The 23,456-nt window shown below is 34.6% G+C and overlaps 2 protein-coding genes across 2 annotated transcripts; both read left to right on the forward strand.

The window, feature by feature from the left end:
- The first annotated feature begins 563 nt into the window (after positions 1 to 563).
- On the forward strand, positions 564 to 2,384 carry LOC133332070 (eukaryotic translation initiation factor eIF1). Its single transcript, XM_061540450.1, has 3 exons — positions 564 to 641; positions 1,926 to 2,083; positions 2,179 to 2,384. Exons 1-3 carry the CDS (start codon positions 614 to 616, stop codon positions 2,323 to 2,325), a joined length of 333 nt encoding a protein of 110 aa, XP_061396434.1. The 5' UTR covers positions 564 to 613; the 3' UTR covers positions 2,326 to 2,384.
- Positions 2,385 to 11,326: 8,942 nt separating this feature from the next.
- On the forward strand, positions 11,327 to 19,454 carry LOC133332052 (la-related protein Larp4B). The gene is made up of 11 exons (XM_061540434.1): positions 11,327 to 12,057; positions 12,193 to 12,285; positions 12,613 to 12,862; positions 12,952 to 13,092; positions 13,159 to 13,404; positions 13,467 to 14,073; positions 14,413 to 14,984; positions 15,639 to 16,443; positions 17,332 to 17,972; positions 18,138 to 19,128; positions 19,225 to 19,454. Exons 1-11 carry the CDS (start codon positions 11,351 to 11,353, stop codon positions 19,452 to 19,454), a joined length of 5,283 nt encoding a protein of 1,760 aa, XP_061396418.1. The 5' UTR covers positions 11,327 to 11,350.
- Positions 19,455 to 23,456: the final 4,002 nt, after the last annotated feature.

Genomic DNA, 23,456 nt, shown 5'->3' on the forward strand with positions numbered 1-23,456 from the left:
TTGTATAGACGCATGAAGCAAGTTCAAAAGGGAACGATAATAATTGCCGCAAGTAAACTCGCCTAATATAAATCGGGACTAATAGAGTTCCGTTTAGTTTTGTCACCGTTCGTCTTTATTAATTTACATTTTCAAAGCCAGCATTAACTGCTGCCAATGAAGCATACCCTTTTAGAATTAAATATTTCATAATAATGAATATAAAGGGAATAAGAAAATGAAATGCGATAAAGTACTCCTCCGTAAGTACAGCGCTTTGGCTAGCGACCAAAGCGCTGTACTTACGCTTTGTTTAGGCGATCTACCGCCGTTACTTTTCTAATGGCGTAACGCAGTCAGCCATTAGAGTCTGGCTACGTGCCAGTTAATCAATTCGAGAGCATTTCTATAAAAGTTCACACACTTTATTAAGCGCTTGAAATATTGAAAAGAAAATTCAAGTTAATTGAACAATCTTGTAACAACTAAATCGTAACACGTCGTGAGCTACTAAACTATTCTACAAAGAGAAATCAAAGAAAACGAAATAACAGTTTTCACAACAAAAAGAAACGCATCTTTAAGAGAAACACACATTTTTATTTTTTGGCTGTTGGTATTTTTTTAATATCGTATGTCCATCCAGAATTTAAATACATTTGGTAAGTTTATTTTTGGTTACAATAAAGAAATTTAAGAGAATTTGAAGTATAGAAGTTTTTTTTTCGGTGAAAATATTTTTACAGTTAATTTTGTCAAGTGAAAACTATTTAAAATCAATCATGATGTGAGTTCGTGCAGTTTTATGGTTTTTTCGTGTGTAGTGGTGTGCAATGTATAAAATGGCTGCCCCTTTTTTTTTTTTGTCAAAGAACGTATAATAGAAGGTAGAAAGAAATTTCTAATGAAGAAAAACTAAAGATTAATTATTTCGTGAAGAAAAAAACCTGTTTATTTTTCTTGTATTAATACATACACACGCACTATGTAGGTTGAAATAAATATTTCTCTATTGATGAGTCAGCACATGGATTTCTCTATAGGAATATTTTTTTAAATATCGCGTGTAAATGTATGGGTTTTTCTGATATTTCAACACTTTCGAGAGTTTTCGTTTTTGTCATTCACTGAACATTTTTATATACACAAATACCCTGCATCGCAGATAATACATATTCATGTGCATGATGTGACAAGAATGACAATAAATGGAAATAAAAAGAAACTCGAAATTTTAAAGTCTACGTCAGATCAGTGTGCATTCATTGTTCTCTCCCCTGCTACAATTTGTGTAAAAAATATGTGTGTATGTGTATTGGTGTGAGTGGATGCGTGGTGCTTTCCATGTGTCGATTTTAAATGCATATATACTTATATATGCCATGTATAGTAGATGATTTCGTCGTGTGTTCTTTGTTTATGCCACCCCTTCTTTTTTGTTCCTCTATTTACTGTATCCAGAAAGATTTTACGAAGTTTTTGTTGTTGTTGTCTATATCAATATTAACCACGTTTGTATATAGTATTTTGTTTTTGTATGGGCTATCGAAGATAACAAATGTTTTGAGGTTAGAAGCAAGTTTTTATTTATTTTTTTTTTGTATATTTGTATTGTATTTGTCTATATGCTGTTGTATATAATGGTTTAACATAAATATGACTGGTTTATGCCATTGTAATGTGCAATTTACTACATCCGAAAAACAACATATTTTATTGATATACTTTATTAAAAATGTTCTTAGGGGTTTTCGAGACAATATCACATGATCTTTAACCATTAATACCCTTTCTTTAATTTATTTATACTCTTGAGTTTTTAGTGTGCCTAAAAATTTTGGCGAGCAAGCTTTTTAAATTCAAACCCATTAAAAATTGAATTACAAACAATTACCCTCGATTAGTCTTTATTAATTTTAAAACAATTATCTCTTTTATTTATATAGACCCCTTTGCTGATGCAATCAAGGGTGCTGATGATGATGTTCAAGACGGTCTTGTTCACATAAGAATTCAGCAGCGTAATGGTCGCAAAACACTAACCACAGTCCAAGGTTTATCTGCAGAATATGACCTGAAAAAAATTGTGCGATCATGTAAAAAGGTAAGCAAAATTATAATAAAACATTTTTAAGTGAAAAATTTAATTTTCCTTTTAAATATGTCATATACTAATTACTTATTATATATTTATTTTAGGAATTTGCATGTAACGGCACTGTAATTGAACATCCCGAATACGGAGAAGTTTTACAACTCCAGGGTGATCAACGTGAAAACATTTGCCAGTGGTTGACAAAGGTTGGTCTAGCCAAATCTGATCAATTGAAAGTGCATGGTTTCTAAACCTTTCACTCCTCATCAAAAACAAGAAACCTCCACTAAAAGCCAGAACAACAACAACAACCATATAATAATAGTAACCAGTACAACCGAGAGACCATCTACAATATTGACGAGGTTTTTATGTGCTGATGTGCTGTAGTTTCAATTTCTTGGCATATAGATATATGAACTAGTACCACAACACACAAGAAAAAGCCGACCAACTATCAAAAACGGTGTTACTACTCTTCACTTTTTATGGAGATTTTATTCATCACCCATCACCCTTCCGACTACCATCAACAATAACATCATTTACAATAGAAGAAAGGAACAGCAATAGCTTTTAATAAACAAATTTCATTGCAGAAAAATAATTAATTCCAATATTAAATTGTAACGAGAACATCTAATATAGAAAATTTCTTTCAGATTGTTTCTCGTTTAGGTAATTGTTTTTAATTGAATGTCAACATACAAAAACTGCTAGTTTATACATAATATATTTCTTCAATATAAAAATAAGCATATATTTTGTTTAAATTGAAAACGAAAATTGTTCAAGTATATGCAATATGCTACTAAAAACATTTATAATAATAAAACATAAAATTCTTTTTATTTAATGTATAATTGAATCACGATTTTCTTTTGTTTTTATTCTAAAATGGATAAGACGTTAAATCTGAAAACGTCAAAGTAAATACGTTTCAATGTTGATATATACACAATCTACATAAAATATTACATATATCCACCAGTATATGCACCTACTACTATGGAAATGATGTCGTCTAAGTCGTCTGTAATGTGTAATTTCTCCCCTAGTTATTGCACTTCGCGATTAGTATATATACAACAGATTTTTTGGAAGCAGAGAAGAAGAAAATGACGGTTATAGTTTTTCGATAGACAATATCATATTGAAATTGTTTATTCCCCATAGCTTTTTAGTTCAATTTATTAATTTGTATTCCCACATGAACTAATATATTTCTTGTTTTCCTGAAGTAATTTTTTGTTTCATCAATTTGTGTTACAAAATTTATCGTACTAATTACAAATGTAATACTGAAATGAAAATAAAACTTGTAAACACAATTGTATTAAAACAACAAACATTATTAAAAATGATTTAAAAATAAAATGTTTCAAATAAAATTTGCATAATGGTGTTGTTATTGTAGATTTATTCCTGGAGGGTTACTCTGTATTGCGTTGCGAAAGCAAGTGCGATGCGATAGCTAAATGCGTTAAGATTTAATTTGGTACTCTGTATCGCTCACGCAAACGCATTCGCAAACTAAAACGTAAATTGGGCAACACTGTCACCACAAAGTAAACAATAACGAAGAATGACAAAAGGAAACGTCAAAAATTGTAAATAAAAACATATTTTTGTGTGGTACGAGTGTTTTTTAAAAACAAAAATGATGAACGAATTAAAAAAAAAAAGAATTGTAAGACAAATATACTCTCCCCAAGTGACCACGGGTATGAAAATAGAAGTACGAATTATGTGACAAACGTTTTCAAATATTTAATTTTTATAGATTTATATACACAATTTTCGTCTCAATAAAGATGCGTTTATGTATTTATTAAACGCTCGTCGTTCCAAATGCATCCACAGCAATTCCAACTCCAATAAAAGTGGCCGCTGCTTTGAAGTTGCTTGGACAAGGTGGTTATCAATTTTATATAAAAATATAATACATTACTTTTATCCAACCAGCGACATCTCTTACAGGAGGCCCATTTGAATTGTCCACAAATTGTTTGCGCGTTATTTAGCATTTGAACTCTGCAACTGTCCCTTTGCCAAATCGATGTTATGCTCCATAAAATCAACTAACGCTGCTCAGTCTGCAAATATTTTTTGTATTATCCCTAAAATAATTAATTTAGATATAAAAAACCTTTAATTGTGCTTACTTACATGTTTCGCATCCTTTGCGTTTGCTATTTTGTGAACGTAATATATTTGCGTTTAACGAACGAGTTTGACATGCGTTTTCGTATTACAGAGTTCGGTGATGCCACATTTGCGTAAAGTAGATGCGAAAGGAGATACGAAAACGAATTAGAGAGTACCAATTATGCGATGCGATACAATTTTTTTTACGCATCGCAATACAGAGTAACCCCCCTGCATTTTTTTTAATATAATCGGAAATATATTATGGTTACAGATTTGTTCCTACTTTATTTAAAACGTAAAATTTTTCAAATTTATAAAGGGAAAATCGAAAATAATTTAAAGTTATTTTGAAAAGCTCTTCGCAGTGAATTTTTTTAAAGTTCGAAAGCGGAAAATCCTCAATGGGAAAAAATTGATTATTCCGAATGAAACGGAGGAGGGAATTTGGTGACAATTTGTGCGAAATTAAACAGAAAATAAAAAATGAAATCTTTGAATTTTGAAGAGCTCATTCGGAAATAATTTTATTAAAATTATCGGGTATGATCTGGAACTCACGGCGTGTTCGTTTCACTTCACACATACTCTTCACCTCAAAGTTACCTCCAGCATCTCACACGAATTGAAAATTTCAACTGCGACAAAAATAAACGTCGACAAGGTACTTTGCAGAAATAGTGTTGCCATACAATATAAACTGTATTCGTTTTTAACATTGTTTCTGTATTTTTTTAGTAATTCGTTAATTCTAACCATAACTTTATTTTTATTTTTTAATATTTTATTATTCGGAAGATAAAATGTATGTATGAAAAACTCTGTAATATCATTAATTTGTTGATTGATTTAAGGGGAACATTTGGTAACCCAATCTTCTTCGGCCTTACTTCAAATCAGCTGTTTGTGTCAAGCAAAAAATTCAGTTGAGGAAAATTCAAGACAAACCTTAGTATCTATTTAAAATTTGTTTTTAATGTCGTTTCATGTATATTTTGTGATTTTAAACAAAGTATACGTAATAATAACATATTATTCTATCATCATGTTGCTTTTTTATTTCAAAAAAGATTTTCTTTTATATAGAAAAACTCACTATGAAAATGTAAGTGTAAAAAATACACCTCAAATGGGTGTTGTAAAATGTGTTACAGAACACCTCGTATGATTTTTACACAAATTCATTTCAATAATATACGGGCATGTTCTGGCATTCACTTCATCTATAACAAAGTAATTACTTCCAGACGAACATGTTAAAAAAATAATTTTCATTTCAATTAAATTTGAATATATTTCAATTTATTTTGAATTTATTTGACATAGTATTCGAAACAGTACACACATATTGACATTGATTTAATGGAACAAGCTACCTGAAGAAAAAACTGTAATCAGTTGGTAGCTGTGCCCTACCTTGTAATAATTATACCATGGTTGAAATGTTTATGTCTTGATTTATATTACATTTACATGGCAAGTCTTTGAAATTGTAGGAGAGAGGGGCAAGGGCAAAATGAATGAAAAAAAAATTGCTCACGGCCTTAACATTTTTTGGCAATTCGAGCGTGTGTGTTTCGATAATAATTTTTTAAAAATACATTTTATATATATTTTTCAAAATAGTTTTAATGTGAAAAAACAACAAATAGAAAAATATTTTGGAAACCGATATTTCCAAAACAAAACACATAAATTAAAACGAAAGAGCATAACTCAAAAATTGAATTTATAAATATAATTTTATAAATATAAATATATATGTTTATAATGTTTAGCCTCTGTGGGTTTATGTGTACTTTGTGTTGGCTTAGTTAACCTACATTACAATTGTTGCATCAATTAATTAACGAAATAATAACAAATGAAAATTTACTGAATTTTTTTTTGCAGTTACCAACAAATATCGATAAATTTTTCATCTCAAAATAAAAATGTATGTTAAAATGTTTATAGGTGTTGGTAGGGCTTAGCGACTACTTTATTTAAGTCGTTAACTTACCGAATGTTTTCGTTAATTAACGAAATTATAAACAAATGAAAGTTTACTGTTATCGTTTATCGTCGGTAAAACAATTAAGACATATAATTTTTAAGACATAATTTTTTCTATTTTTTCCGATATCATAAAGGAAAAATTGTTATCGTAGTAAATAAAATTTGTACATTATTGCAGGTTCTGGAACAGACCAATAAACAGAATTAATCCGTTGAGTCATCGTTCGTTAACATGCTAACAACGATCGTAAAACGGCATTTACATTAGAACTTTTCACTGGGTTAACCTACTTTATTAGGATTTATTTGGCATGTATACAATTTAAACCCACTGGGTTAACGAAATCCAGTACAATGTAAACGTACTATAACGGGATCATTGTCCCCTTAGCGTGGTTTTATATTTGCCGGGATCGGGATCGGTGTTGAGAGTTTCTCTCTCTCTCAGTGGTAAATTGTGAATTGTGTTGGAAAACATTACCACAGGTAGAAACAAAAAAGTACGAAAATGTACCTTAAATTCTACTTCAAATGATAATAAATTATAATTATCGAGAAATATTGGCCAATATTTATACCAGTTATTTGCATAAATAACATATGTTATAATTTAAGCGTAAATGTATTCAAGAATAATAAAAAATCGAATTTTTGTTTTGGTACGTTTATGTCAATTCGTACCTTTTGTTAACAAAAAGTACGCTTGTTACAAAATTAAAAATAGCGCAACTCTAATTACTCTCTCTCGAGAGAGAAACTCTCAACACCGATCCTGATCCCGACAAATATAAAACCACGCTTAACAGAATCGCTTATTTTATCGTTAAACCTTAAAGGCGAGTACACAATATCATTTTGGACTGCCAGCCTTTTATCGATCAATAACTGTCCAATAACCATGAATATTTTTGTGGTTACTTGCTAAATGACGATCATGAGAAGCCGCACTATCAAACTAGTAAAAGTTTGGCAAGAATATCATTGAAAAAGGATAGTGTGTACAGTGCTTAAACTACATATACATTAGAACTTTTTACCGGGTTAGCCTACTTTATGAGGATTTATTTCATAAATATGCAAAGGAATTGACAATTGAAACCCACTGGGTTAACGAAATCCGGTTAAATGTAAACGTACTATTATAATTGGGCCATGCTTGGTACCAAACATTATTGACATTTGGTTTTTTTTGCTGCATTCGATTTATCATGTCGATTTATCGATTAGTCCAAAGTCGACGTTCATATCCCTAATTGCATTGAGGCGAAAGTTAAACGGTGACACGACGAATCGACTTACTCAATGGTCTTTATAGTTAAAGGAAAAATAATTTTTCGGAATATTTACTGCGAAGAAATACTAAAATTTTATGTACTGATAAAAATGGATAAGAATTTTCACAATACAAATTGAAGAATACACAATTTGAGAGCATTATTTAAACTTTTCACGCTAATCGAAAAGCAAACGGCAGTGTGACTTGTGAGGAATGAAAAAATATTTGTGAAAAAAAGGTGGTGGTGAATTTGCAAATTAGAAAAAAAAGTTATTCACAAGCCCAACAACAAGAACAAATTGTGGAAATAGGGAAACACAAAACCCCGATACAGATACATATGTGTGAGCGGTGTGTCGTGAATGAAAAAAGTAAAGTGAAAACGATTAAAAATAAAATACACCAAATTAAATAACTTATTCGAGTAAATCACCTCAATTAAATGTGAAAAAACCATTGGTAAAATTACAACAGTCATTGGGGAAGCACACGCAAGAAAGAACGAAAAGACAAAAGAGTGATAGATAAAAGTAAAAAGCAAAGAGTGTATTCGGATTTGACATTTACGAAAATCAGAAGAAGAAGAAGCAAACAAAGCAAATGAGAAAAGAATACAGTGCACAATATTGAATGAATAAAAATGTATAAGGCCAACAGAAAAATGGAAATCAAATAAAGAAAGAAATACTTTCGACCGATATAGTTGCAGAAAATTAACTTCGTGTTGCGTTTGGAGCATTATTCCAAAATCGTGAACAATTAACAATCAAAATGCTTTCTTTTCACTGTTGAGTAATTAGTTTTCTCAAAAGCAGCAGAAACAACAACAAACTATAGAAAGAAGAAAGGACCTAGCAAAAGGCCAAGTTTTTTTCTTTGAGGGTACGTACGTACGTCGATCGTACGTACACCCGTGTCGGTCGTCGTTCGCCAAACAAAATTAAACGAAACATCAGCTAACAAAACAACAACCTAACTAACCAGCCAGCAGCAGAGCAGAAGTAGCATTGCAGTCGCCAGCTAGCCGGACGGACAGTCACAGGCACTGACATTTTCTTAACGATTTTTGCTATTTTGCCACACAACACAAGTCAGCTAATCATCAGCCGTGGTGTGGTGGAGAAAAAGGTGCAGGGTGCAACACAGCAAAAGAAATAGATCTAAAATAAAGTGAAAATAAGCAAAGCTCCACCTAAAAAAGCTACGAAAATATCATCATCGTTGTCGTCGTCGCCGCCGCAACCATAAACATACAACCAACCAACAAACCGACAGACAGGCAGACATCACCATTGCTGTTATTTCTCTATGAACACACCACACTCTTTATTTAAAAGAAAAGAGTGTGTTTATCAAAAAACAAAAGGAAGGAAATTAGCAAAAAACAAAAAGCAAGCAAATTTTAATATAAGTTTTCTTTTGGATTGGGCATACATACTGCAATAGAAGCGCTTCAACATGGATTATTTTCTGGGTTAGTAGTACCTATATTATTAATACCAATAATAGTCATTTTGATAAACATGTCCTTTTTCATTACCTATATCGGGTATACACACAAACATATACAACGGGTTAAATTTAGTTTCATTTCTTTCCGTATTGCGATTATTGTGTAATATCGCTACAATCTCTTTACAATTGTCGCATTTCATTTGTTTTTTTATTCGTTTACATTGTTTTTCTTTTTCGTACTTGTCGGCTATTTTCTTATCTATCTCATGGTTGGTAGTTTCGTCCTTATTGTTATTTTGTTTCTTTTTTTAAGAGACTTAAGGTAGACCGATGTTAATTAAGTTTTGGGTGGTGAAGCGAATAGAGCATGAATTTCGGAATTGGTTTAATTTCATAAAAAACACTTGATAGGAGAAACAACTCAAGGTATTTCTATTTAGTTAGTATATATTTTAGTATATACCTATGTGTTGTTTACAGTAGTTTGATGACCGATATTACCATAATTGCAATAACATCTGGAAGTGTTAATGTTCAAAATTTGTAATTCTATCGCCAATATAATTCATAGGTATTATCTATTAGGTGTGCTATTTGTTACACTCTACACTGTAAGATTAATAATTTAGTGAGTTAAGTTATTCTTAAGGCACAGACTCGGATCGTTTTGTAATATTTAACTTATGTAGTTCTAGCAGCCCTGATTAAAACGACATACGTTTTTCTTGTGAAAATCCTTTTTACCATATGTGGTTCTAGGAGTCAGTATATACCTATGTGTTGTTTACAGTAGTTTGATGACCGATATTACCACAATTGCAATAACATCTGGAAGTGTTAATGTTCAAAATTTCTAATTCTTATGTGGTTCTAGGAGTCAGTATATACCTATGTGTTGTTTACAGTAGTTTGATGACCGATATTATGCAATACTGGAAGTGTTAATGTTCAAAATTTCGCCAATATAATTCATATATATTATCTATTAGGTGTGCTATTTGTTACACTCTACACTGTAAGATTAATAATTTAGTGAGTTAAGTTATTCTTAAGGCACAGACTCGGATCGTTTTGTAATATTTAACTTATGTAGTTCTACCAGCCTTACAACGACATACGTTTTTCTTGTGAAAATCCTTTTTACCATATGTGGTTCTAGGAGTCATCATTACAACGAAATACTTTTTTTATTGTGAAACCCCATATTTCCTGAGATATGGACCTCCAAAGTTCCGATGGGAATCATGTATTTCCCTTGTTATGAACTGTATATTGTAAAACTTTAATTTAAGGAGAGTCTGTGCCGTAGTACGCATCGGAAACTATTTGACTTCAAAAGGGAATTCTGTTGTGTAGCTAACAGTGGCCTGTGTTCACAGCGTGGGGAAATATGAGAGTCTTAGCGGAACCGTGGTTCGTGTTTTTAAGGAAGTATTGATTGTGGGGGAGGTACCAGAAGGGTGGATCAAAGCAGCTGGGTCAGACAACGTCTTCCTAGCTTTATTACAAAAAGGGCCGAACTATATATCACCATATTTAGGAACACTCTTTAACTCATGTATACGGTTTGCAGAGACATCGAAAGCCTGCAGGAAGCCAGCGCGCGTACGTAAAGGAAATAGTACGCCACATGGAAATCACCTTTGATAAGAAAGTTTACCTTATGGATATTAGGATATGGATATTAGGGGGCCTTAAATAATGTGAGCACTGATACACTTATTCAATCTCTAGAAATCGCGAGTAGACATGTGAAACTATGATATCAGTCAGGGACTCATGGGATAGCGGAACACTAGCAAACATGCCTCCTGGTAATTGCTGTTATACAGATGGGGAATTTTGGAAATTTTAATTTCACTTTGCCTACCAGATCAAAATAAAATCATACAGGCGGAGGTTCAAGCTATATCGGAGTGTCTGAACTGGTTTAGTGCAAACTTTGGTCAGGATATAATAAATATGACAGATAGTAAACAAGCCTCTAACCTCTAAAACAGTTAAACCCAAAACTTTATTAGAATGTCTAAAAAAAAAAATAATGCCTCGCCACATGACCTCGTACGAATCGTATGGGTACATATTTACATAGGAATAATAGAACTGAGGTCATGATCAAGGTACTGGAAAAAATTAAGAAAGGACAAAGCAAGTCCTGAAACACATCCTTCAGGCACACTTACACTAGATTGCATGTGACGGAAGCATCAGATGTAGAGCGTGTTGAAGAGACAGCGGAAATTTAGAACATTATTGGACTATATTACGAACTTCTTATTTACCCAAGGATACTCGAAAGACCACTATATATATATATATATATATATATATTCAATGTATTTAAATACGTTTTTTAATTGTTTCTAATTGTAATTTATTTTACAGGAGGTTATGTTTATATGAATGGCGATGCTGTCAAGATACAACAACCAGTTGCTACCACCGTTTACGCAAATGTTCCTGTTGATACGGCAATGTTAGCGACCAATATATATGGCCAACCCACACAATTGGCAGCTCCTGCCGCAACACATATACCATTAATTGCGACAACAGCGGGACCGCAACCACCACACCATCAAACTTTACAAGTTGCCCCAGCACCAGGCCAGCATCAGCCGTTAATAGCTGCTCATACAGCTGCAGCACACACACAACAGCAGGCACTGCAAAGTGTACAGGCTGCAGCTGCTGCCGTTGCTGCTGCAACACCACAGCCACCACCAGCACATCAAATACAAGGCCATCCACAACAACCTCATATACAGTATGCCCATCAGGCCCCAATGGCTGCTGCAGCCGGTCAGGGACCGACAGTTACTACAACAACGATTGATAACACCGAATATACCGTAATGAATGGAACTATAGCCCAAGATGGTACAGTCGTTTGTTATAGCCAAGACGATTTGCCGGTTGGAGTTAGTGTGGGAGTGGGTCCACCGGGCGCAACAAATTTAGTCGCTGTTGATCAAATGTCTGGTACACCTGTAGCAACAGCAGCGGCACAACAACACAATGCCCACGCTCAACATCATGTGATTCTAACAAATGTTCCGCCGCCGCCGACACCCCAACAGCAACAACAACAGCAGCAACAACAAACGTTAACGCAACAACAACATCAACAACAACAACACCATCATCACCAGCCACCACAGTCACATCAACATGTTGGCGGCAATAACAACAATAACAATATGGCATCTAATAACAGTAGCAATGCTTCCTCAAATACAAGCGGCACTACGTCTGGAGGCGCTGAAAATAATACAATGTCTTTGGAACAGTTGAAGCAGTCGTTAGCAACACAATTGGAATATTATTTTTCAAGGTACCTTTTTTAAAAAAAAAGTTCGGTCGTAGAATAGAGAATATTATTACACAAACATATGAAAATTCCATACTAATTTGAGTTAGTTTTTTGAAATGTGTCTGAATACTGTGCTGGTAATAATTTACATTAGATAATTTTAATTGCCTAAATTCGCCCTTTGTGCCTGTTCTTGTAATATTTGAAATTATCAAATATTTGTTGATTACTACCAACTTCTTTCTAATGATAGAAATGTTTTATTTATTTAAAAATATATATATACCACACCACAACCAAGTGTACAAATATATTCATATACCTATATTTTTTTGTGTCTCCTTACAGGGAGAATTTAGCTAATGATACATGGCTGCTATCACAAATGGATAGCGATCAATACGTACCAATATTTACCGTTGCCAACTTTAATTTGGTTAAAAAACTAACCAAAGATATTAAATTAATAACAGAAGTGCTTAGAGAATCACCAAATGTGCAAGTGGATGAAGAGGGTCTTAGGGTGAGACCAAACCACAAAAGGTGCATCATCATTTTACGTGAAATTCCCCAATCAACGCCCGTGGAAACAGTCAAGGTTGGTTCAAGATTTCATTTTTGCCTACATTCGACAGTACCCCATCATACACAATGTGATAACTAATTTGTTCATCATATATTCCACAGAATATTTTTAATAGTGAAAACTGTCCAAGAGTCCTATCATGTGAATTTGCTGGTAATAATTCTTGGTATATAACATTTGAGTCTGATGATGATGCACAAAAGGCTTTTAAATATTTGAGAGAAGACGTAAAGGAATTTCAGGTATACTTCTTTCAACATATGCATTACAGTTATTTTCTTAATACTAAATCAATTATGTATATGCAGGGTAAACCAATAATGGCGCGTATGAAGGCGAAACCATTCATACACAGACTACCAATTGGTCCAGTTTCGGCTTTGAAAAATGGCTTCCGTTTGACCTCGCCACCAGCTGCTGTTTATGATCCCAATACTGCAGCGGCGGCGGCAGCAGTTGCATATAATGCTGCTCCTCAACGTTTTGTTTATGCAGCAAATGGTGCTGCTATCACCCAGCCTCCTGTACCATATAATGGTCAATTGCATGTAATTGTAAGTATATTTTATATGCTACTTGATAGATTAATTTTCACGTGCTTGTGTTATTTTTTTAGCAATTTCCTCAACAACAATTCTTTCCTGGCATAGTTACACCGTGGCCTTCGGCGGCCGCAGCTGCTGTTGCTGCAGCTGCAACTTCTTCAGCCCACGGACAAAATTTTTATGAGATTGGTAATGTGTTTGCAGCCAATGGCATACCTCAGGTAGCATATAACGCTACGTCTCAACCACCGTCTGCCACTCCTGGTTTAACTGGAAGCACGAAACCGCAAAGCGGTGGTGGCAATAGTGGTGGCGGTGGGGGAAATGGGCGTTACAACAATAGTCATCGCAATAATTCTAGCAACAGTAGTGGTACATCAGGTGGAGGCGGCGGCCACCGAAAACAATCCCGAAATTCTAATATGCAATTGCAGCAAGGTCCCCAGCCGCAGTTAGCTGGCAGCAATATAATTGTTTCCAGTGTAGCCGTGGGCGGGTCTGGAGGATTGGTTAGCGTAATGCCAGCAATTGTCGATCCACATCAACAGCAGCAAATGTCGCAACAGCATCAAATGCAACAACAACAACAGCCACAACAATCGACTTCAAGTCAACAACAGTCTGGTTCACAGCAAAGCAGTAGCTCAAGACATTATTCCAGCATGAAATCCAATACTGGTGAGTATGCCGTTCAATACAACGCCCGGTATAACGTATGATATTTTGTCAGGCCCATTCATTATAGCGAAAAATTCATTATATCCCGAAGTTTTTTTAAGGTGCAACAAAAATTTTAATCCATTTTTCAATGGATTTCTAACAAAAAATGTATTAATTAACGTAATAACCGTACTAATAATGTTTTTCCATATTTTTTTATAAGGCTAGCCCATTATTATTTGCGCCATATGCCATAAGCGATATCCAGTATAAAAAGTCGTCTGTTTTGCTCATTCGTTATATCCCGAATCCGTTAAACTGTGTATACTAAATTCAATAATTCTTATTAATTTTTAGGTGGCATGCCCAAGTCATCGGTAGAAAAATCCTATTCTGGTGGCAATGCTGGTACTATTAGTAGCCATCATCATTATAATACCCAGAATCAATCAAATCATCACGTACAAACACAGCAACAAGCACAGCAAATGACGACTGGTGCTGCAACCCATATACAACAGAGTCACTATCAAATGCCTTCCTCTAATACACAAAGCGGTTCAATGCAACACGCAAACTATGGCAGCCATGCTGCACCCACTGTGTCAACACAACAGCAACACCACCACACGCAGCAGCAACAACAAATGCACCAACAACATGAACTGCAGGAAGATGTTGGAGAAGTTATACACCAGACCCAGGTGCACAATGTCCAACAGCAGAGTGGTGGCGGAGGTGGTGGGGGTGGCCATCACCATAGTCAACGTAATAACATGACATCTTCTTCAACATCGCTGGCCAATTCAGTGGGAGGAAAAGATCCTCCACACTGGTCTCAATCGAGACCCAGACGGAGAAGGCGTGACGATGACAATTCGGGGATGACTTATTCGCCCAATAATCGTATTGGTGGAGGAGGCGGTGGGGTTAGTATTGCAACTTTTTATACTACCGTATCTACTAACAATGGTTGTTATTTGAATCCGACTAGTGGCAGTAGCAATATTCTAGTAGACATAGGTGGGGGTTTTAGTATGATAGGAGCAGGAGGAAGCGGCTATGAAGCCGTGGATTTGGGCAATAAAAGTAACATTAGCAACAGCAGCAGCGGCGGCGGCGGCGGCGGCGGCTTTGGTAGTTTTTTAAACCAAGTAAAGGTGATGGGTGTAGATGGGGGAGGAGGCGGGGGCGGCGGCGGAGTCAACGGTACTGGACAATTATATTCAGTTACTGGCGGCAACCCCACCACCCATACCACCACCACCACCGCCAATACCGATAACATCACAACAGCCAATGTCACCACCAACAACAACAACAAATGCGCATTTACCGCCACATATACCTCTTCCAAATACAAATCTAAAAATAACACCTCTAAAATAACTAACTCTTCAAAGAATTACCTAAAATTTACCACATCTACAGCAACATGTAATATTTCTAACAATCAAATAAACTGCAACAACATTAATTCTTCCAATTCCAATTCTGCTACTACTTCTACTACCACAACTACTAATCAAATTAATAGTCAAATGAATCAACAACATCTAATACAATCTTCTAATTCTCAACAGCAATCTTACAACTCGGGACACCATTCTCAGCAAAGTGGTAACAGCGGAGGTGGAAGCGGCGGAGGATCAGGTGGTGGCATGTCTTCGGGCCAGGGAGGAAGCGGCGGCAGTCATCACCATTCTAATCGGAATGATATAAGTGGTGGTGGGCATCACGGCAGTGGCGGCGGTGGTGGTGGTGGCTATTCATCGCATCGCAATGATAATGAGCATCGTGGTGGGTACAAAGGCAACAACTATAATCCTCACTATAATAGTGGAAATGGCAGCCATCATCATTCCTCAGGCAATTCATCATCCCATCATCATAGCCAACATCACAGCAATACAACAGGTGGATCGTCTCAACAACAGCAACAACAACAGCAGCAACAACAAACACAACAACAGCAACATCATTCTTCTTCCGCTTCATCATCATCGACCCATCATCAAATGTCTTCATCCAATTCTCACCATTACAATCCGCATCATCACAGCAATGAAGGTGGTGGTGGCGGTGGGAGCGGGGGAGGAGGTGGTGGTGTAAGTAGTGGACGTGATGTTGGTGGTGGAAGAAGTTATGAAGGTGGCCGTCATGCCGGCGGTGGTGGTTCCTCCAATTATGGTGGTAATAATGAACGATCTGGTGGAGGTCATGGTGGCGGTGGTCGTCATCACGATAACTACCATCATAATAGCCACCATCAAGGGGGCCATCATCAACATCACCATCATCATCAACAACAGCAGCAGCAACAAAATGTTGCTCCACCACAACCACCGCAATTCGATTTAGAAGCAGCTGCATTTCCACCACTGCCAGGTAGGTTTTTACTTTTATCAAAAGTTGTATAAAATATATTTTCTATTTTTGCATTTACTAAATAAATTTTTGTATTACATTGCGTTACATCAGGCGACTTAATAACCTCGGCATTTTAAGGTTGTTTAATAGGGACATTTTTTAGAAGATATGTGTTTTGAATGAATCGTACCATTGGTCAGTGTGTTTTTTTATTATTCATAACAATTGCCAAGTCCAAAGACCACATTTAGAATATTAACAATCCACAATTTCATAAAAAAATATATTTCACTAAATATCAATTTCAAACAATACAAAAACCCAGACAATAGTATGACTCTGGATTAAACTTCTTCCAGAAGTAGCTCTTAAGCTGAGTGAAAACACAGCGTATACTAAAATGCAATGGTTGTAATTAAAAAAATAGGAGAAAGTATAGGGGAAAAAATTAAATTTTAAATTAAATATAACGATAATTTTGAAATATATAAAAAAGTTTCATTTATATAGAATAAAATCTACCTAAATGACAGGGCAGAAACACAATTACGATCCAATATCAACGAAATATTAGAGAAAACTAATTCCAAAATATGCATATAGACTGAAATCTTCTTAAAGAATGGTGGCAATGTGTTAAACATTTTATCTCGAACATAAAAAATAAGTTGAGATATTGAAAAAGTCAAAATTGAGTTCTTCATACTAGTTTGTTTACAAATGCTCAACTCATTTTATTGATTTATCATTATAGATACAAAGCTCATTCAGTAGCTAGTAGATAATTAAAAAAATAATAATATATGAGAAATTTTAAATTATGTTCAATAATAACTTGTGCTTAGTTAGATACTTGTTTAATTCACTTTTTTAACAATTCTAAATATTTTATAAATTCCTTTATAGCCACCTCTTCGTCCGTGGCCTCCAGTAACGTTGCTTCAAGCGGTGGCTCAAATAGCAACAAACAAACTGCCAACACGCAGCAGCAGCACCATCAGCAACAAGTGAGTTTAAATGATGCTACAACATCTGCCAATAACAACAACATGACTATCAATAGCACTAGTAGCAACAGCGCTAACATTCAAGATCAGCAAACACAACATCATCAACAACAGCCGCAGCAGCAACCTCAGCAACAGCAGCAGCCAAAAAACGTCAATACTCAACCCTATCACCAACAACATCAGCAATCGCAGCAACAAAATATAAACAACAGTAATTCTCAGTTGCAGCAACAACATAGTTCCTCAACCGGTTCGGGAAACGGTACTAATGGTGGTAGTGGTTGGTCTGAAAATCGTTTAGCTGATGTAGTCCGTGGCAGTGGTACTGGCAGCAACAACAATACGAACAGCGGTCAAACTGGTGCTGGCGGAGGTTTGAATGGAAAAAAATCTCGCAAAGATTCTGGCCACAACAAACAATCATATTACTATCAACAATCACAACAACATCGTGGCAATGCGTCAGCGGTTAGTCCCACGCCCACCAACAACAACAATGCTCCGCAAATGACTGCCACAAACAACAGTAATAGCAATGCCTCAATTTTTTTAAATTCGCCCACCATAGAGAATTCTATTTCCGACGAAATAAAACGTGAACCATCTACCAATAACAGCAGCAGCAACAATAACAACACAAACAAGTCCTTGACAAATAAACAAAATTCTAATAATGCTAATAACTCTCCAACTGTGATAAAGTGTGTAACACAACAAAACCATACAACAACAAATATGAAGGCAAGCAACAATGTTGCCGCCACATTTGTTGCTCCCTCCTCCTCCTCGACAACATTGCCTGCGGACCAGAGTCATACAGGTGGTGTAGGCGGCAGTAGTAGCGGTACCATTGGTGGCAGTGGCGCAACTACTATTCCCAATGAAAAAACTAACAAGACTGATGAATATTTGCTATACACCATGGATAATGCAATTGTTACAGCGGCAAATGGAAACAGCAACAACAATAATAGTGTTAACAGCAACAAAACGACATCGTTTGGCTCAAGCAACGAAGAACGTAATTCGAAACATGTTGGCGGCTCAACAGTTTCAGCTGCGAACGTGTGTAGTGTTGCCACAATGACCACAAACCTTGCCGAATGTAACATAAACAATCACAAAAAACCACCCGCCATAGCAGCACTAATTGCCAAAAAAGAATCGCCAAAAGACGCTACCAGGCAAAAAAATGCCTCCACTTCCACTAGTTCGACGTCTACTGAAAACCTGTCCGTAGTAACGCCAACAAATGTTACAACTACTGTAGCCACTGGAGGATCATCGGCTTCTCGTTTGAGTTACGCTCAAGTGGCGCAACGCAAAGATGATAATAATACTAGTGCTACAACTGGCACTGGCACCTCTGGGATATTATTGTCATCGCCAGTTGCGGTGAATAAACACGAGTTGGGAGCCGCAGGCACAGTCTCAACTACAACGGCACCTTCCTCCTCCACAAGTACATCTGTTAATCTTGTAAATAATCCCAATGAAAAGACTATTTCCGCGCCTACTGTCGCCAATTGTAGTGGTGGTGTTTCATCGACTGTAAATAATGTTGCTGGTACTGTTGGTGTAGTGAATTCCTCGGGTGCTTGTGTCGCATCTATAACTCAAGCAACGGGTGCTGTGAATAGTGGCAGCAATTCAACATCCGTACAATTGCGCACTGAAAATTCCAAAGAAAAAGGTAATTAAAAAAAAACATATTTCGTTTCTGTATATGCGGAGTTTTGCTCACCCTTTTGAACTTTATTGACATGTGTTTTTCTTGTACCGATTTCAGATATTATTCGTGAAAATCGTCAAAATACAGGAATTAATGCTAGTATTGGTGGCGGTAGTTTGAATAGTAGTAGTATAAATAGTAACACGGTTGCATCTTCCCGCAATCAACGTGCTGATTCCAAAGACTTTAATAAAAACACGCACTCTCGCGAGCGAAACGATACCGTTGAATGCAATTCAGCTAATGGTAGTGGACGTAAAGGGAACAGGAATAGCAATAACAATTAAAAAAGTAATGAAATGCGTCCTATTGTTATTGTACCCACCCAATTGTTTTTTAATAATCCTGAATTTTATTTTGGCAATGTGAAATGTGAGCATAGTGCTGTTTGCTTGTATTAGATTACTATGAAATTTGATTGGATAGGAAATCCTTTATTCAAAACTTTTTTAACTTTAATCTCATTAAAAGGTCAAGCAAAGCAACAAAAATATTACGACTTCATTTACGCCAAATTTCTGTTAAGTTTTTTTTGAGATATTTTCTTTTATCACTATACTCTAGGATATGCTACAATACATACATATATATGACAAAAGACTACAAGGCACATTTCAAATATTTCTAAAACAAAACAAAAAATAAAATATATATACTATAATTAATACTACTAGTACTATCAAAACTAATAACTACTACCAATACTACATGAATTTTTGCCTGCTATTGAATACAACCGTATGTGCTACTACCTATACTACTCCATTGAAATAGCAAAAATATCGTCTATTTAAATACATAACATACAAATATAATTATATATATCATGATGATACAAGAAATATTATATTGTATGTTCGTATGAAGAAACATCAAGTAACTATAGTATACACATGCTTACAAATGTATTGGAAAATGATTGTTTTCTTCTTGTATGTATATTTACATATATATTACTTTACTACACACACAGAAAAATGGATGTTGATCAGAAACAAAAAATACCTAAAAGGTAAGTAAATATACATTGATACTATTGGAATATTGATTAATTGAATACGAAAGAAATTTCTTGTTATATAAAAAAATTTCGTTATATTTTATATCGGGTTCGCATTTTGCACCAAACCCATATTGATAACAAGCCTTATTCTGGATATTCACCAGGAGATATCTCGCTAGTGATTTTTTTTTTTGCTTTCACATTCTCGCCTTATTTTGAATGAGTAGGGGGAAGCAAAAAATGCAAAATGCGGATTCGAATTTTCGAAAATGGTGGTTAAAAAAGTATTCAGCCTTATTCTGGATGTCAATTCCACGTGAATTTACTCGCTTCTTTTCCTTTGGAGGCGAAATACAGACATTTTGGGTGAGGATCTGACTGCCAAGAAAAAAATTTTGAAAATTATGAAAAACCAAATTTGCCTGATGAGCCGTTGAACAATGAAAAACAATCACACTTATTCCGTATGTCGTCGTCGTCACAAACTATTGAAACATTTTTGGTATTCCGTAACAATGTGTGACGACGACGATGTCGAAGATTTCTTCGTCATAATTTTTGTTGACGAATGAAGTGTTTGAACATTTTTTTTTAAGAAATTAAAGAAAAAACATGACCGGACAAGAACAGGATACATCATTCTAGAATCTATTCAATACGTAATGCAAAATAAAGTGTAAATAAAGAAAAATATATGGGATCTATATATAAATCTGAACCGATTTTGACCAATATCAATTGGGCACGTATTTGAGCCAAATAAAGTTTCGTCCATTTCGAATGGAGTGTACCAAATTGTATCCCATTCGGATTATAAAGGCGACCTGTAACTTGATTAAAATAATACATGAACGAAGCAGGGTGCATATATCGACTCAAAAAGTAATTATATGTGCATATATACTAAAAAGGGAACAATATGAGTTTAGAGGCTCATCTCGGATGGCATTTTTATTTTCATGGGAGAAGCCAAAAATCCCGAAATATAGACCCTTGCAGTTCCGAAATTCCTTTGTTCATAAGTTCGTCATTTATAGACCGACGAAGGTAATATTGGTATGGTTGCAAAGCGTACACATATTTTCACATAAATTCGTTTTAATTACAAATTATTCAAAGTAGCCGGCCTTCGTCCAGCGATTTAACCCTTTCAGTGTCAAAAAATGTTGGAAAAAAATCTAAAATTTTTTATTTAAGATCATATAAAGGCACAGAGTTTAGAAAAAAATAGCAATGCTCATTTTAACCCTCTGCCAGGTTCGTCTGTCTTTCAGCAAAAATAAAAAAAAATCAATAGTAACGGTAAATAGGATAACCGAAAAATCGCAAAGAAAGAGGGTACTTTTAAATGTCGAATATATTCAACAAAAACACTGAAAGGGTTATGACATTCTCCTATGGACAGGCGGAAATCAATTTTTCAGCTAATTTTTTTCAATAACCATTCATGGGCGGCTATCTATGACAAATAGAAAATTCGGTTACGCGATCGAACATTTTAAACATTCAATTCTTAATAGCCGTCAATATTATCATCATCGGTCCATAAATGACGCTGTTATGAGTGAGTATATGAATTACGCAACTTCAGAGGTCCATATCTCGGGAAGTACGGACTTCTCCCATGAATGTCATATATTTTCGTCATCAGGGAGACGAGATCAGAAAAATTGGAGATAGTCCCCTAAACTCAACTTTAGCCAAAATATCAAACAAAATGAACAGCTGACTACCATATAAGAGATGTGTTTTTTGTTTTGTTGATATTATCGATAAATAGTCGACATCGTCGCATGAGTGTTACGGAATACCAAATTAATGTCGAAGTGATGTCGATGTCGATGCGAAGTGATGTCGACAAAGAAACGACGACGACATACGGAATAGGGGTGAATCACCCCTATGCAATTTGTTGCAACAACTACAACATATTACAAATAAAAGAACATGTTTTTATGATGGCAAAAGCCGCGTTGGACGATTTCAAAGACACAACGAATAATACGAAGAAATTTGCTATTGAATTAAATTAATTCGCAGTTTATTACTTCACTACATAATTGCGTTTCTTTTTATTTAATTTCGATATTTTATCTCCCCAAATTCTTAAAGTGGCCAATTATTTTATGATATGATCCTCCTCCTTTATTTCGTCTTCAAATCATGCTCGTGATAAATTTAATAGAAAAAAATATTTTTGTAGCTTTATTATTGTTCATTCAACATTTTTATTTGAGTTTTTCACTGTCAGGCAAATTTGGCTATGCGGGGTTTCCATAATTTTTAATATTTTTTCTAGAGAGAATGATCCTCACACAAAATTTTTCGCCTCCAAATAGCATCAAACGCAGTTTAAGTATTCCTTATTGCCTTTATACATTCCGTGGCATTATTTTGTTGAACGTGAATCGTTATCGTGGAAATCCTATTTCCAATGGCATTTTTTATTTGTTGTTTTTGAGTTAAAAATATGCGTACAACCATTTATAATATTCAAATAAAATAACATTTGTAAAGAGTTTTCCATGAAAATTTATTAGCGAAAATTTTCGCACAACATATCATCACTTTCTCCTATTCCCTGTAATCCGGAATAACTAATTTTTTTCCAAAGCGCATTTTTTTGCTTTCGAATTTGATTCAGAATAAGGGGAAAGTGAAAATGTGAAAATATTCGCTGCGAGTTCTGCTTCAGAATAACATTAAAGGGAAGTGCGAACAAATTCACGGTGAATTGATGTCCAGAATAAGGCTGGTTGTTAATTTGGTGGATTAGCTAGAATATAATTCATCAATTTTTTGAATTAATAACAATTAATAATTATTTTCTCTCATCTGTTTCAGGTATTAAAGTCTGTTGTACATCAAAAACAAATATTATTTTTATAATAAAAAAACATTAATATATAAAGCGTGTATTTTTAACAAGGACCAGTCAAGTAAAAACTGTTTTTTCTTATTATTATAAATATTATTAATTAATATAGCTATAATTTTTATTATATAATGTATTGTATAAACAAAAATAACAAATGTAACTAAAACAACAAGAACAATTTGTATAAAAATGCAGAAGTAAATTGAATTTACAATAACATTAACGAAAACACTACTACTAATAATAAAAAAAACAAAGTACGCGAATATAGCAACAACATATATATTGTAGAGTAATATATAAACTAGCTTCTATATATATGTTGTAGTTATATACACATAAACATATTACAAACAAACAAAAATAACACAGTGTTATACAAATAATTAGATTTATTTCACGAGGATG

This window comes from Musca vetustissima, unplaced genomic scaffold (genome assembly GCF_032173495.1).
Source record: "Musca vetustissima isolate MV318-11 ecotype Yass unplaced genomic scaffold, APGP_CSIRO_Mvet_v1 utg1998, whole genome shotgun sequence".
NCBI classification, from domain to species: Eukaryota; Metazoa; Arthropoda; class Insecta; order Diptera; family Muscidae; genus Musca; species Musca vetustissima.